Genomic DNA, 16882 nt, shown 5'->3' with positions numbered 1-16882 from the left:
CTGCATCTGCTCCACGCCATTCCTGCCCCCCAGTCTCCCCACCTTCTCTTGTGCACAGATGAGGGGGGATGGCCCTTACCTGACCCCGATGGTGAACATGCTGAGGAGATGCTTCCCTTGCAGCCAGCCCGTGAACATGATCAGGCCTGGGAGGAGATAAAAACATACACGTATGTATGTACACACACACACACACACACGCACGCACATGTCCTCCAAAGGACGAAGGCGTTCCAAACTCATTTCCTTAAAGAGTTTCCAGTAATATAGACACAGGACGATTATGAATAACCTCAAACATGTGCCACCTCTCCCCTTTTTGTTTTTAAGAAAGAAACTCCCCTGCCTAAGAGAAAGAGGATGGTTTTACTTTTTCAGCAGAGGATCAAGCCAGCTCAAGTAAAAGAAAGAAACAGCCAACCAGTTTATTTGGGGCTGTTGTCAACATTTCTGTATTATTCCACAAGTTCCCATGGGCTCCACGCCCCCAGGACTTGCCCCAAGGTGTCTGCTGTTCTCCTGTGACGCAAAGATGGGCCGCTGTCTCTTGACTGACTTTATCCTGCGTGTTCGTGATTAAACACATTCCTTTTTCCATTTTTCTCCTTCGTCAATCGTTGACCCAACGTCTCCTAAACGCCGGGCACTGTGCTCTGCATGGGACACGCAGTCAGTGAGAGGTGGACCCTCCAGGCACGGGAGAGTCGTGAATCACTCTGGAACCCGTGAAAGTGCTGAGATGCTCTGACAATGGGGAAAAGTTCAGCGGCCGCCAGGCGTGGCCTCAGTTTCCTCACCTGTAAAGTGGGGACAATGGCCATGTCCTCCTCGAGGACTTGTTTCAGGATGTAAGATGTGACAATGCACTTGGAGTGCTTAGCACGGCTCCTGGCCCGCAGTAACACCCAGTCGTGAACTGCTGGGGCCGCGGTTACCAGACAGGTGAAAGGAAAAACGTGTGAGGTGAGAGGAGTTGCCCGTTGACACGTCCTGGGAGACATGCTCCAAAGCATCAGCTTTGTTTTGCAGGGAAAGGGGAGCCGGCGCAAGTTTTCTGCTGGGTAGTAGCGGTATGCGTGCGTGCCTGTGTGTTGGGAGTAGGGGGGTCAGAAGATCTGATTTATTAGGGGCTATTTTCATACTATGTATCTTTCTAATTAATTAATTAATTTATTTATTTTTGGCTGCATTGGGTCTTCATTGAGGTGCGGTGGCTTTCATGGCAGTGGCTTCTCTTGCTGCGGGGCAAGGGCTCTAGGCGCGCGGGCTTCGGTAGCTGTGGCTCGTGGGCTCTAGAGCGCAGGCTCAGTCGTTGTGGCACGTGGGATCCTCCCGGACCAGGGCTGGAACCCGCGTCCCCTGCATCGGCAGGCGGATTCTTAACCGCTGCGCCACCAGGGAAGCCCCTATTTTCATACTATGATTAGCAACAGGATTCAGTAGTCAAATAAAATCTTAGCTGCAAAATCCAAATGAACCCAGATGCAGAAGACTGGGGGGCAGGGAACTCTGTTCAAAAGAGCGGCAGGGTCGCACCCACCAGGACCCGCCCCCCTACCCTGGGGGCCTAGCTGCAGTAGGAGGCTGAGCTTGTTCACCGGGGGCTCACATGTCTTCCCAAATCCACGTTCAGTAACTTTGCACTGGTAGCTTGAAATGGGCGGCTGTGAGTATGGATACCATGGGAAGTGGCAAACACTGCTTCCCGCTGGAGCCCGCTGTTCCCGTGTCTCCTCCTTGGACCCTCTGAGGGTTCAAAATTCCCACTCTGCCAGAGCAGTTCTTAAAATATTTATTAAAAAGAAAAAACATCGGAATGGTATCATGGGCCTGGCCATGGACATGCTAATTTACTTTCTAATTTAACTTAAGGAATAATGGCTTATACGAGGCAATGACCTTGCAGGACCTCTGACTTGGATTTTTTTTTTTTTTTTTTTTTTTAACAAATTTCATCTTGTGGAAAGGCCTGCTAAGAGCATCTATTTGACAATGTGCCTTGAAGCACATCTACTTGGTATTTGCTCTTGGGGCCATTATTACGGCCCAGTCTCCTTCTGGCAACCCCAATGTCTAGAGCAGGTAGGTGGTGGAAAGCTTTAGTGTGCAAGCAGCTATAGATAATACGTGAATGGGTGTGGCCGTGTGCCCATAAAACAGATTTGTGAACACTGAAATTTGAATTTCATATAACTTTAATGTCATAACATATTCCTCTTCTTTCTATTTTTTTCAGTCATTTAAAAATGTAAAAAAAAATTCTTGGCTTGTGAGCCACACAAAAACAGGTGGCAAACCCGATTTGGCCTGGGAGTCATAGTTTCCATCCCCTGCTCCAGAGTGTAAAAGGGTCCTCTGGCCAGCTGGGGCCACGTGGGCATCCATTCTACCCCAGAAGCCTGATCAATGTAACCCCGAGGATGGCAGGTGAACGGCGATGCAGAGCCACTTTCCCCTCCTGCGTCCATGACAGACATCACTAATCCATCACAGTTCTCTGCCACCAAGCCTGAGCATGGCCTCCAAATCCTCTCACAAGCACAGAGCCCCCTTAGCTGTGATCAGACTTGGCAGGTTAAGATAAAACCCATTTTCCATAACTGCTCCAGGACAAAATAGGGTGGAGAGGAGGGAAGAGGACATAGAGCTACTTGAAAACAGTAAAACTACTGACTGAGCCAAGTCTGAGCACTAAATCCAAAGTTGACATTTGGAAAGGAGACTGGATACTAGAAGGTTGGGATGGTGTGGCCAGGGAGGAAAGAGTGGGCAGGTCTGTCCCCAGCATGACAGAATTGAGAGCTTTGACTTCAAACCATATCCTCTTAACACTTTGCTAAATTTACCACCTCTTACAAGTTGTGGAGGAGTGGGAGATACCTTCCATGCCTTTGAATCTACCCTTTCCTCTGTATGGAATTCCCAATCTCTTCTTTTTTTTTTCACTTGGCAAACTCCTACCCATCCTGCAAGACCCAACTTAATGTCACCTCCTCCTGGGAGCCTTCCCAACTCTCCCATGCAAAATTAACTGCTGCCTTCACATTTCGTATTTGTTCAGGTGTCTCTCTCCTATTTCCCTGGGGTCCTTCAGAGGGCAGAAGCTGTGTGTGACTCATCTTGGTGGCCCCAGAACCTATCATAGGGTCTAGCATGTCATAAGACACTCACTAAATGAATGAATGCATCTAGATGCCCAGAAGCACAACAAAACTGCAGCTAGGAGGGACAGATGTTTCTCCCAAGAACTTTCCTGGCTCTGCAGTTTAGCCAGATTCTCTAGTACTTCCTCCCATCACTGCTCATGCTATGAGCAGTGGTTGGTTGGTTTGTCCCTTTATTCACTCGTTCATTCAACCAACATTTATTGAGAATCTGCAGTGGCCCAGGCACTGGTTGATCCTGAAAGCTGGGAACGAAGGACACAGACTCAAAACCAGAGCTGGAGACAGCAGGAAGGAGCAGGTGAAGGGGCCAGGGCAGCCCCATGGGGATCTTCAGGAGTAAGACCTGAATTTAGCTCTGCAGCATCTGTGGATGCTGTTTGGTGTGTTGCCAAAGGTCAGGACGCACAAGCCCAGGCACAACCTGCTTAGTAGACTAGAAACATGGCTGGGTGCACCACCAGACTACATTTCCCAGTCTCCTCTGCAGTTAGGTAGGCCACGTGACTTCATTCCAGCCAATCGAGACTAGGCAAAATTGATGACATCACTTCCTGGTCCCTGCCTTAAAAATTTTCCCCCACACGCCTCCATATTCTCTCTTTCCCTACCTGCTGGCTACACAGAATTATGGCCCACCTCCCAGGACCTGCAGGGAGGCAGAGCAACAATACGGTTGCCTGGGCCCCTGAGTCAGTGTTTGGAGGTGAGCTATCCAGGAAAGCCATTTCACCAGGAACATGCCCATGGACTGTGGTGTGGGCAAGAAATAGACTTTGACCATGTTAGGCCATTAAAATGCGGAGGCTGCTTGTTACAGCCATTAGCTTGTTCTGATAGAGAAACCTCTTGTTACTGTCCAAGAACCTCTGATCCCAAACCCCAGTTCTCACCCAGGTGAGTAGCAGGGTATTTGAGAAACAGCTGTGGGAGCTCAGGACGGCTCCCCCCGCCATACCCCACCCCCTCGGGGACCCCGTGCAGAAACTGCTTCACCCACCAATTATGCCGAATGAGAAAAGTGTCAATTGCTTCCCCAGTTTGTCCATGCTTTTTTGTAGAGGAGTTTTAGGCGTCTGAAAGGATGAGAACAATGGGTTTGTTAGATGAGATCCCAGCAGCGTCCCCCGGCTTCTGCCTGGATTTTTTAATGTCTTAAGCTGAGTGACGATTACACAAGGACACATATATAAAAATTCATTGCTACATTTCAGATCTGTGCATGTCACCATAAGTTATATCTCGACAAAAATCCGAATAAATGTTTTAAAATAAAAATTCTGAAAAAGGGTACTCACATTAATCATATCATCCTTATTCCTAAGGAGCAGGCGGGGCTGGTGTCACCAGCTGAGAATCATCTCAAACCCCAGCTTACAAAAACCCAAAGCCCCACTGCCCTCACCTCTTCAGCCTGCATCATCTTAAACACTTCTCCGAACTGGGATCTTTCTCCTGTTCCGATCACGACGCCCTGTGTTTAGGAGAGAGGAGAGCTTGAGTTCTGAGGCTGAAAGCCTGCAGGTGACGGAGGCCAGGGCCCCCAGGCACCCGGGGCTTACCTGTCCCTTCCCGTACTGCACCAGGGTCCCCATGAAGACGATGTTGCTCAGGGTGCTGAGGTCGCCCCCGCCCGTCAGCGGGGTGTCCGTCTTACTGCTCGGCTCGGCTTCTCCCGTGAAACTGGACTCGTCCACCAGGAGGTCTGTGACCTGGGGGAGCAAAGCGAGAAGGCGTGGCACCCACCCTCCCATCTGTGAGCTGGTTTTCAAAGCCCAGAACGGTGTCTAGCACCTTAGTGTCATTGCCAACAGACAGCAAACAGGAACGTGCTGAAAGCAGGAAGCGACTATCAGAACACAGCCTCAGAGGCCTCCAGGAAACAGAAAAGCTGTGAATGTACGGCCCCTTTCAGAAAGCATAAAGGTCTCATATCCTATTTTAACATTATTTTAAATTTTAATACAGTATTTTTTAAAAACTTAGGCAATGGTTAAATTAGAACATCGCTTTCAGAGCATCCTGCCTTTCCCCTACCACTCCACATCCCACCCACCTTGGAAGGTCCCGTACAATCTGTGTAGTCTGAGCAGCACTGAGCCGGGTTATGCGGTGACAGCCTAAGGTCACGTCAAGACCCAAAACACATACTCGGGCACAGATATGCACACACACCCAGACGTTTCCAGGGTGACACTTCCAGAACACCTGCCATGCGCCAGGCCCGGCGCGGAACACTTCACAAGGCTTATCTCTTTTTTTTAAATTTATTTTTTATCTTTGGCCGCATTGGGTCTTTGTTGCTGCGCGCAGGCTTTCTCTAGTTGCAGCGAGCGGGGGCTACTCTTTGTTGCGGTGCACGGGCTTCTCATCGCGGTGGCTTCTCTTGTTGTGGAGCACGGGCTCTAGGCGCGCGGGCTTCAGTAGTTGCGGCATGCGGGCTCAGTCGTTGTGGCCCACAAGCTCAGTAGTTGTGGCGCACGGGCCCAGCCGCTCCGTGGCATGTGGGATCTTCCCGGACCAGGGCTCAAACCCGTGTCCCCTGCATTGGCAGGTGGATTCTTAATCACTGTGCCACCAGGGGAGTCCCACACAAGGCTTATCTCTCAATCCTCACAGACTCCATGAAAGATGCTATTATTTTCTCCTCTCTACATGTGGGGTAACTGAGGCATGGAGTGATTAAGAAATGTGCTCAAGTTTACACAGCTGGTTAGTGGCAGAGCAGAGGTCTGAACCAAGGCGATGGCTCCAGAAACTGCACTCTTAACCACCTTGCAAAACTGACCACAGGCCCAGTAGGTATCATTCAAGAGGTGAGTCTCGTGTGGCCAGAACTGTGCCAGGTACCACCGAGGACATGCAAGGCATCAGGGTGGGCTCTGCCCCTAAGGACCTTCTCATTTAAGCAAAAAAAGAGCGACCGAGAGAGAGAAGCCACCTTTCTGCAAACTCACAAAAGAACAGTTAGATCAGTGTTTCTCAAATAGAGGTCTGAGTGCTCTATAATTTCGAAATTTTACGACTGAATAACAGTCTTTAAAAAATAGTCACACTGCCACGGGACCCCAGTCCCCAAGGTTGACAGGGGCCACCACTTGCCTAGTAATGCCCATCTCCCCTTCCCCCTTCCTAACAGAACCCCATGGTGCTGGGAGCGATGATATGCCCCCCAGCGCACCTCCAACCCCATTTCCCAGCTTCCCTGGCAGCTCATGGTGTCTCCCCGTCTGGACAATGGCATGAATGGTCTTGGGGAAGATCTCTGAAGGTGGCTGAGCTGACAGGCCCTCTCTGCCCTTCTCACCTTTCTCTTTCTCTCCGGCCTGGGCCATCGTTTTCATGGCTGGAGCTCCAGAGGCTCTCTCACAAGCATTAAAAGGATGACCACACCCCAAGAGCGCAGAGTGGGGGACTGGGAGAAACCCAGGTCCTTCGTTCCATGGTGGAGCCGCCTTACTGTCTCTGGACACTCCACTTCCGGGCTCTCATCATGTGAGAGAGGAAAAAATCCCCGTTCAAGCCCATCTATCTACCTTAATCTGTTACCACAAACACAACTACAAACTGATCTAGAGTTTGTGTTTGTGTTTTTTATCCCCAGGTCATCAAATGAGCTCGTGGGGCAGCTCCTAACCCACAATGAAAGAAGAAATGGGAGAACTGAGTCACCCAGCACCACCAGGTGCTGACTCCACAGGCCCCAGGCAGCAGAAACTGGCACATCTCCATGGCAAGCAGAGACTTAGTTTCCAAGACACTGTCTAATGGGACATGATAATAACACGAATAAGTTGTAACTTACTTACTTTGAAGCACAAGGAATTTGTACCTAACTTGATGTTTGTTACATTTAAGTAACACTGTAATGAAAATAATAGACAACACTGGAAGGCAACCCCTCCGCTGGCTGAGTCTGAGAGGTGTAGTTAGAACAACCTGCTGTTCTCGTCGGATCTAATCTGCCGCAGAAGGTTTGGGAAACAAGAGGGTGGAGCGGCTGCTGTGGGGAGGATAAGCTGGAGAGTTTCCCGGAGGGTCTGGGATGGGCAACAGGCCTTGAAAGATGAGGAGACATCTGGTGGGAGAATCAGGCAGGTCTTTAGGGATGGAAAAGGCGGCAAGTTGGAGAACCGCTGGTGGGTGAACTTAGTAATAACAAGCTTCATCAGAGCGAAGGACATGGGGGGAGGTAAAGAAAAGACCGCTCAGTCCCCAGCAACCCACCAGCACGGAAAGGACAGAAGCCCAGCGTTCTCAGCGCTGGCACCAGTTCACCCTCTCTGGGGACAGGTTCTTGGGAGTAGACAGAGCGTGGACAGAGGTGGGCAGTGTCCCAGGTGCTGAAGCCACCGTGGGAAGGAGAGCTGGCCTGCTCTCAAGGGGCGCTGACTGGAAGAGGGGACTTAGCCCCATCAACGCAAGAGGGCACGCACGGGCAAAGAGACAGGAGGTTTGGTCCACCTGGGGACCCGTGCGGGGACCAGCGTGACTGGAGTGAGGACGTGTGGAAGGCGTGGCTGGAACCCCACTGTGCCTGGCATTGGTTAAGAAATTTGCATATTACCGTGTAAGGAATGAGGAGCCATGAAAAGTCTGGAGCAGAGAAGGATGGACATGGGGGAGATATAAAAAAACGATGTTAGACGTTGGAAGAGGTAGGCCAGTTGCATTGGGAGGGGAAGCATACGGTCCAAGGAATAAAGGCCAAGTGAAGCACAGTAGGGCTCTCAACGAGGGCACGGGAGTGGGCATGGACAGAAGAGCCAGACAAGTGGAACTAAGGAGACAGCTTTGTTGTTTTTTTTTTTTTTTTTTTTTTTTTTGCTGTACGCGGGCCTCTCACTGTTGTGGCCCGTACCTCCATGGAGCACAGGCTCCGCGGCCATGGCTCACGGGCCCAGCCGCTCCACGGCACGTGGGATCGTCCCGGACCGGGGCACGAACCCGTGTCCCCGGCATCGGCAGGCGGACTCTCAACCGCTGCGCCACCAGGGAAGCCCTGTTCTGTTTTTAATTCCAGTGTTTACACTTGTACAAGACTATCTGAATGCTAACTGCATGGCCAAGAGACCCCCGTACCTCCATTCTGGTTTCCCAGTGGAGGGCTAGAGACTTCTTAAAGTTTTTTTTTTTTTTAAATCATATTTGCATATCTGTGATTTGGGAAGCTTTAGTTTTTCCATTTATAAAATGGATGAGTGAGGAGTTAGAACATCATTTTCCCACTTGTGTCTTGGGGAACCCTCTTTCACAGGGAGTTAATTGGTGCGCTATGGAGAAAGGGTGCCATGGTGAAAAACATTTTGGGAAACGTGGAGTTAAAGCCAGTGAACTGGTTCTCCTTAGTGCAGGACTTTTCAGGGCCTTTACTATGCAAATAGGTGCTGAGACTCTCCAAGTTGGGGAGGTAGTATGTGGATCACCTTGTGGGGTAAGTTTTGGGAGACACTGGGCTGAGACTTCTTAAAGTTTTTTTTTTTTTTTAAATCATATTTGCATATCTGTGATTTGGGAAGCTTTAGTTTTTCCATTTATAAAATGGATGAGTGAGGAGTTAGAACATCATTTTCCCACTTGTGTCTTGGGGAACCCTCTTTCACAGGGAGTTAATTGGTGCGCTATGGAGAAAGGGTGCCATGGTGAAAAACATTTTGGGAAACGTGGAGTTAAAGCCAGTGAACTGGTTCTCCTTAGTGCAGGACTTTTCAGGGCCTTTACTATGCAAATAGGTGCTGAGACTCTCCAAGTTGGGGAGGTAGTATGTGGATCACCTTGTGGGGTAAGTTTTGGGAGACACTGGGCTGGAAGGTCGCCAAGTCTCTTCTAGATCCAACCCTAACCCCTCCAAACACACAGAGAAACACATAAGCAGAACTCATTTTGGCCATTGGTTTTTGCTGGTTAAAGAAAGACCTATTAGAATATAACCTGCTCGCCCAGTTCTCAACTGGTCAAGTCAACAAGACTTTAGTGGATGCCTATTATATACCCAAAGAATTTTAAGTCAGACTCTATTCCAAGAAATTTGGAAATCAAGTTCTTGAAACAAACAGAGGGTGATTAAGTGCTAAATAGGATGGTGCTAAGTTAGAGTACAAGAGAAATTCAGAGAATACTGCTGTTGATGGTACGCTAATGCTAATAAACATTTGCTGAGTGCTTTTATTTTCTCAAGAAACATTCACAATTATCCCATGGAAAAGATGCTGCTCTGATCTCCACTTTAAGATGAGGAAACTGAGGCTCTGAGAGCTTAAGAAACTTGCCCAAGGTCCCAAAGGCTAGGTTGTGTCAGAGATGAATGCGAGTGCATTTTCTTAGCTCAGGCTTCCGTCCTCTCGGCAGAGTTTGGGATGGGGCAGTGGGGCAGGCCAGGCTGGGAAGAGTCAGAGGGCGGAGTTTAGTCTTGATCCATGTGGCGTGGGGGCCACTGCAGCTTCCAGGGCAGTAGGATGCCCATGAACACAGAGCCTGGGGAGAGGACCCTATGAGGGGATGCTGGATGGATAAGATGGGGGGAGGTTCCAGCTGGAGTGACAGCAGCGGTTGCCCAACCATGAGGAACTTTCACAGAAAGAACCCCATTAATTGGCAACACATTAAAACGCGAGGAAACAGACCTCAGCCAGCTGATCAAGGCCAACATCAGCAGTGAAGGGTCATGGTGACAGCATGCACCCTTGATGGGATGTGAAGAGAAGGCCCCTGTATCTCTAGGGTCTTCTTCCCCCAAACCCAAGTCTAGGCATGAAAAAAGTCTAATCAGACAAGTCCCGATTGAGGCACATTCTACAAAAATACCTGACCAGCCCTCCTCAAAACTGTCAAGGTCATCAAAAACAAGGCAAGTCTGAGCAACTGTCACAGCCCAGAGGAGCCTAAAGAGACATGATGATTAAATGTAACACGGGACCCTGGAACAACAACAAAAGGGCACTGGGGAAAAACTAAGGCAATCTGGTAAAAGTATGGATCTTAGTTAATAATAACGTGCCTCGATTGGTTCATTACTTGTAACAAAGGTACCCTACTAATTTATGATGTTGACATTAGAGGAAAGGGTGTGGGGTCTATGGGAATCCTGTCCACTATCTTCTCCATTTTTCTGTAAATCTAAAATGGCTCTAAAAAATAAAGTCTGTTTTTCTTAAAAAGAGGAAAGGAAGAGAGAGATGAGACAAAGGTGCCTCTCTGAAGGCAGACGGCCAGAGAAGCAGGAAGAATGGGGCGCGGGGCTGGGAAGGGAAGGGGACGCAGGTGCGGAGGTGGGTGGGGGTTTGGATGTATTGGAATGGAGGTGGGCAATCTGTCCATCTATCTCCTACGAGGGGCCAGGCATTCTGCTGGGCCCTGGGAATCCAGCAGGGCTGAGACAGACAAACTCCCTGCCTTTGTGGAGGGACTGGCAATAAACATGAAAGCAAACAGACATTGGAAAGAGCAGCAGGTACCCAGGGTGGGGGAGCGGGGTGATGCCTCAGGAGAGGGGTCAGGGGAGCCCAGTGAGAAGGGGACAGTGAGTTGAGACCTCAGGAATGAGAAGGGCTAAGTCATGCTGGTGGAAAGTGGGTTCTGGCGGCAGAAATGGCCCTCCTGAGTGAAGACGCACTGCAGGCAGTTGAAAGCATCAATGCGCCTGGCTTCTAAGTCAACGCTGGGCATACAGCTTGGGCCTCCTCTGCCTAGAACAGCTGATTCATGTCCATTCCAGGACGGCTCAAAAGCCACTGCCTCCAGGAAGCCCTCCGTGACTGCGTCGGGCCAGGCAAGTCTGTCCTGTTTGGGAAACCCAGAGTTCCCGGTGCTTCTCCCTCAAGCCCCTGCAGCAATCATTACCTGTCATGAGTAAATGTGGTTTGTCTGTCACTCTGGGCAATAAACCCATGAGCACAGAGATCTCGTCTGTTTTCTCCGCTGCCTCCTCAGCACCCAGCACAGTTCCTGGCACATAGTAGGTGCTCAAGAAATATGTGTTAACTGAATGAGTGATGAGGGTACGGGGAGGGGTGCCCTGAGGCGGGGAGGGAGGGCAGAGAGGCTTAGAGGAGGGCTTTGAGTGTGCTGGGCTGAATAATAGACCCCGACCATCCGATCCCCCAAAGACACCCAAGTCCTAATCCTTGGAACGTGTGAAAGTGTTACCTTAATGGCAAAAGAGCCATGGCAGATGTGACTGAATTAATGACCTTGCGATGCGGAGATTACCCTGGATGGTTCTGACAGGGCCTAAACGTCATCACAAGGGTCCTTGTCAGAAGAGGATCAGAGAAGTGTCTGAGAGAAGGAAATACAAAGACAGAAGCAGCAGTTGGAGCAATTTGAGGCCACAAGCCCAGGAATGCGGGCGGCCTCTGGAGGCTGAAAAAATGCAAGGGAACCAATTAATAGCTTAATTGGTTAATTGGAACCAATAAAGAGCTTAATAGCAGATAAGAATATTCCACTGTGAGTAAACAAAGCTACTGATTGTTCAGTGGAGTTGCAAAAGGACAAAAAAGGAAATCTGTAGAGTGTTGGCGGCTGGCAGCCTTGAAAAAAGTCCTCGTGGTGGCAACGACCAGGCACAATTTAATTTGACAGAAGCGGGGCGGGAAGAAAACCAGCTGAAGTAGGAAAGGAGTCATTGGGGTTTAAAAAATTGTTTCAAAGAACTGCTGTAGAGCCTGGTACTGATCAACAGTAAAATCAATTGCGGATATTTGTGACTTTGTCCCCCTGTCAGGTGCTGCACAGGCAGGCAGCAGGTCTTAGCGTTTCAGCTTCAGGAGAACCCCACGAGGTGGGAATAAACATTAACCGCTTTGATAGATGAGGAAACTGAGGCAAAGAGTGGGTAAGCAACTTGCTCCAGGTCACACAGCTTATGAATGACAGGATCTGGCTAATGCCCAGTCCCAGGGCACTAACCACTCGGCCACACTGCCTCTGTGCAGAGCCTGTAGTATATGCGTATCCTCCCTATTGGCATGTGGACTCCCCACCCCGTACCTGGGGACTCCCTCACATTGTGGGGCAGAGCCCACCCCTAGGGGAGGCATGGACAATGTCACGTTCGCTTCCCCAGCCTTCCCGCACGTGGGGCTTGGCCACTGGACAATGGTTCCTCTAATGGGACCCACCTGCCCTGGACTTGGAGTCGAGGCCGGATGCTGGCGGGGGGAGAAGCGGACGGACGGGGAGGAATCCTCTCTGGTGTGGGGCACCTCCTGCTCACCCTGCCCCACCCTGCTCACCCTTGTCCCTGCCCTGCCTGGAGATCTGAAAGCCAGGGGCAGAGGGGCTTGAAAGCCTGGGTGCCCTCTGGCCTCTGCCTCTACTTCAAAGACTGGCTCAGGAGGCTGTAAACACAGCTCCCAGCCTCTTTGCCTCTCTCCATCCCCCCACTCCAGGCCACCCTTCAAACAGCCTGCTATCGATCCTAAGAACATGTCCTCCTTAAATAAATAAATCAGGCTGATAACGTGGGCTTAACCCTTTATCACTAAAAGCTTTGAACAATTCTTAAGTATTCCAGGGATCCTAAGATTTAACCTTTTCTCGAGAATCAAATTTATCTCGGAGAGACTCAGGAAATGGTCTGTGAAGCTGTGACACCCTGAGACCCACAAAGGTTGGGGACAGAGCTTGCCCCACACCCCATGTCCCCAGCTGCACTCTTGTAAAAGCTTGTGCTACTGTTTATGGCTGTACTGGTTGCTGCCATCCTCGTGATTAAGCAGTCAGACGGCGTTTCTCCCTGACATCAGTGTGGCCGTTTCTAGAAGCAACTTTTCCCTCATTCCTCAGCCCCACCCTGGTTTAATTTGCCACTGCACTTTGCTATAAACTAGAAAAATCACATAACCACAATGTGTTAGGCTTATGCTTAAATGAGAATAAATAATTTGTGAAATGCCATTGGAGGAGCTTTATGCTTAAAATTAGCTTGCTTGCTAACTTCCTGTTTGTGTGCACACATGCCTGTGTCTGTGCACACGTGTGCACGAGACAGAGGGAACGCCTGCCTCTGAGAAGCTAAGTGCCTGCATGGCCCCTGGACCAGGGTCTGGGGCCCCTCACCTCTGTGAGACGGATGTCTGCAGGGATCCGGTCTCCGATAGAGAGAGACACGATGTCTCCAGGCACCAGGTCTCGAGCAAGAAGATGCTGGAGCTTTCCTTCTCTTATGCTGTGTTTGAAATGGGAAAAAGCAAAAGCACCCATGTTGACATCTCATTTTTAGGCACTTTGATCAACTTGAGCAAAGATGACAGAAACACACTCTCTCTTTCCCTTATGGACAAACCCTTGTGCCTTTACGGTTTTATTACTTTTAAAATTCACCTATCCTAAAAGACTTTTGGGAAAGTGTATGGCTACTAGGAGACCCTGAGCCTCATTTGAAAAGTGGGGTGACTACTGTTCACTCTGCCTGGAAACAAGGCTGGGCCACACGACCTCCAGAAGCTTCTGCTGATCTAGGGAAGCGATTCCTTAATGAAGCTGGCAGCTAGCGGCACCTCTGTCCTCAGAGGACACAGCACTCTGGTGTGCAGAGCCCGGCTCGGGACCTCAGGGATGGCAGAGGCTTGTCAAAGCTGGGAGGAGCATCTTAAGCGCTCGAGAAGCTGGGGACACCCCCTCCCACAGGGCCTGGACCGTTCCTCACGGCCATCTGCCGTCTGCCGTTAGACACAGACGTGCTTCTGTGCACGGGCTCCCACTGCAATCCCACCACACACTGCCCCTCGCCCGACATGGCAGGAGCCTCCCAGAAGGACCTGTACACCACCCCCACCCCGACCTCCTTCAATTCATCCTGTACGTGGCAACCAGAGAGCTCTTAAAGCACAAAATCGGATCACAACTTCCTCCTACTCCAACCCTCTCCAGTGACCTTGGAGTCAAACCCAGAGGCCCTGCCTCCCTTCACCCCGCCCTCCCCCGCCCCCGAACGCACCCAACTCCGTCTACTCTCAAGGTCTTTGCGGACCTTGAACGCTGGAGCAAACATTCCCCTCTTCCCTGTTAACAGAACTCAATCTTATTCAGGTACTGCCCTTCTCCCCACAACCCAGTGCTCTAGCGGGTGGGTCCTGAGTGGCTGAGACCATCAGGGTGATGCCAGCGCCTGCCATGACCGGCATAGGGACAGGCATGATCTACAACACTGGCCTAAGAGACAGGAGTGGATATTTGCTGGGGGCTTGAGAGAAAGTTTTTTTCGCTCTGTACACACACACACACACACACACACACACACAGATGGCCTCTTCTTCTGTTGGACCTTTTTATACCTGGCTGTGATGCCTGGAGCTGTGGCAGCCATTTTGGGATCATGAGGGAAGCTGGCCCAAGAACAAAGTTAACAAGCTGAGGATGGCAGAGTAAAGAAATAAAAGGCACCAGGTACTTGGTGCCATCTTGAATTAACTAACCCCACTATCCCCCCCACCTCAGATCCCTTACCATAAGTCAACACAATTTCCTTGTGGTTTGCACAGCTGAATTTCCTGGGTTTTGTATCCAAGAGCACCTATCAGATATACATCTGCTCTTCCCTCAGCTCTTCCCATGGCTGGCTTCAGCTGTTTCTGAGACCTCAACCTAATGGTCAGCTCCTCCTTAAATGTCAGATCAGGGTGGCCTGCCAGCCAGCTATTTAAGGTCGTTCCCACACCTCCCCTGGTCACTACCACATCTCTGTGAGGTTCTCTTTCTTTTAATTTTTGTGTGGCTTTGGGTTTCAGGGGGTCTTTTCGGCTTTAATGCACCTGCCACATTCCAAAATCATCTCCTCCTTGACTTCATCATCTGCCTCCTGTTAGAAATGTGAGCGCCCCGAAGGCCAGGGCCTTCCCATTGCTTCGCCTGGGACAATATCTCCCTGCACACAGTAGGTGCTTAGTAAGTATTTAGTGAATGCATAAAGGATGGAGGTAATGCAGGAAGGGTCTGCAGGGCAGATGCTCTTCCCGATTTGTGACATGGGTCTCAGGGACTTGGGGAGTGAGGCTGTGTCCCTTCAGTGCTCTTTCAACTCTACCAGCCTGTCTGCCTCCGCTGCTCTTGAAAATAAAAATATCTTTCAGAAGTGACTTCCAGGGACATCAATAATGCATACTATTCACCCAAAAGGCCAAGACTTGATATTTAAACTTAAGATCAGCTCATCAAGCCATTTAAATCATAGATGCTTCCGTCTGATTATAGGATTATGTCACACATCACATGTCTGGATTTCTGACAGCCTTGTTCATCCAATCATTAGGCCCCAGACGTTTTTACTGCCCCCCGATGAACCTTCTAGAATTGACTCATCCTCTCTCATGCTTTCACATCGTGCTCTTTTGGTCTCTATTTTGTTACTCATTATTCTCTGCCTGTTCTCTCTCTCTTACACACACACACACACACACACACACACAGACACACACACACACACACACATGCCCACACACACATGCACAGACACACTCTTTGCTGGCTGTTTCCATGAGAGGTGGAACTCTGTCTCACTAGATCTTTCTATCCCCCAGCCCTATGCTCCATTTTGCCAAATACACGTTAAGGTTCTTTCCCTCAAATTATCCTTCAGGTAATAGAGAGTTACTGTATGTTTAAATCCAAAGTGCCTCAGATCACGAGATACTTTCAGGTACTTTCTTCTGAGCAACAACGTCTATTTGGGAAACACAGGTGACTTTAAAACAACCTCAACTGACGCTAGCAGGGGTAAGGGAGAAGAACTGGGCCTTTTCCGAAAGAGTTTCATTTTTACAGGGAAAATAACATAGGGATTACTGATACACTAAAAAATTAAATGGACAAAAAAAATCAAGCCTACAACATTCTCCCGGGGCTTCCGTGGTGGCGCAGTGGTTAAGAACCTGCCTGCCAATGCAGGGGACACGGGTTCGAGCCCTGGTCTGGCAAGATCCCACATGCCGCGGAGCAACTAAGCCTGTGTGCCACAACTACTGAGAACGCTCTCTAGAGCCCACAAGTCACAACTACTGGGCCCGCGCGCCTAGAGCCTGTGCTCTGCAACAAAAGAAGCCACTGCAGTGAGAAGCCCGCGCACCGCAATGAAGAGCAGCCCCTGCTCGCTGCAACTAGAGAAAGCCCACGTGCAGCAACGAAGACCCAACGCGGCCAAAAATAAATAAATTAAATAAATAAATTAAAAAACAAAAACAAACCTTCTCCCTTCTGCCTCTGCGGCTCCCTTTACCCATGGCGGCAGCCCCTGCAAATCCTCTACGCTGAGCTGTCCGAGACTGCAACCACTAGCCTGTGAGGCTATTTGAATTCAAGTTAAATAAAACGAAGACTTCAGTTCCTCGGGTGAAGTCCTCAATAGTCATATGGGACTAGTGATGCCGTCCCAGGCAGCACACATGATAGAACATTCCAGAAAGTCTTATGGCACAGCACTGCACTAAACAGACAGGCCCAGGGGGAATGGGGAGACATTTTTGTCTTTCTTTTTTCCTTTTAAAATGTCTTTGGGGAGGGCTGTGTGATAATCAAATGGCAAAGCAGGAATGTCCGGGCAAGAAAGAGCCTGGCGGGCAGCTGAGCAAATGGCCGGAGTTCATTACTGAGTTGTCCACCCCCTTCAGCCAGAGCTCTGATGCCTCAGCTTGTTCAAGCCCCGCCTCCCAGTCTCTTCCGAGCCCCCCTTTGAGAATCCAGTGAAAATTCCGAATGCCTCCCTAGGAAAAACGCACACA

At 49.9% G+C, this 16882-nt stretch overlaps 1 protein-coding gene across 1 annotated transcript in view; it reads right to left on the bottom strand.

Moving 5' to 3' along the window:
• The window catches only part of ATP2C2 (ATPase secretory pathway Ca2+ transporting 2), an 87543-nt gene that overhangs the window by 21395 nt on the left and 49266 nt on the right, over positions 1 to 16882 (bottom strand). Inside the window, exons 7-11 of the mRNA XM_024125053.3 lie at positions 13227 to 13335; positions 4727 to 4876; positions 4570 to 4638; positions 4165 to 4240; positions 80 to 146 (exon numbers count right to left, since the gene is read on the bottom strand). Coding sequence (XP_023980821.1) covers positions 80 to 146; positions 4165 to 4240; positions 4570 to 4638; positions 4727 to 4876; positions 13227 to 13335 — 471 coding nt within the window. The remainder of the gene's footprint in view (positions 1 to 79; positions 147 to 4164; positions 4241 to 4569; positions 4639 to 4726; positions 4877 to 13226; positions 13336 to 16882) is intronic.

This window comes from Physeter macrocephalus, chromosome 17 (assembly GCF_002837175.3).
Source record: "Physeter macrocephalus isolate SW-GA chromosome 17, ASM283717v5, whole genome shotgun sequence".
Taxonomy (NCBI): Eukaryota; Metazoa; Chordata; class Mammalia; order Artiodactyla; family Physeteridae; genus Physeter; species Physeter macrocephalus.
The sequence above is the reverse complement of the archived record's forward strand: the minus strand, read 5'-3'. Positions and strand labels throughout refer to the sequence as shown.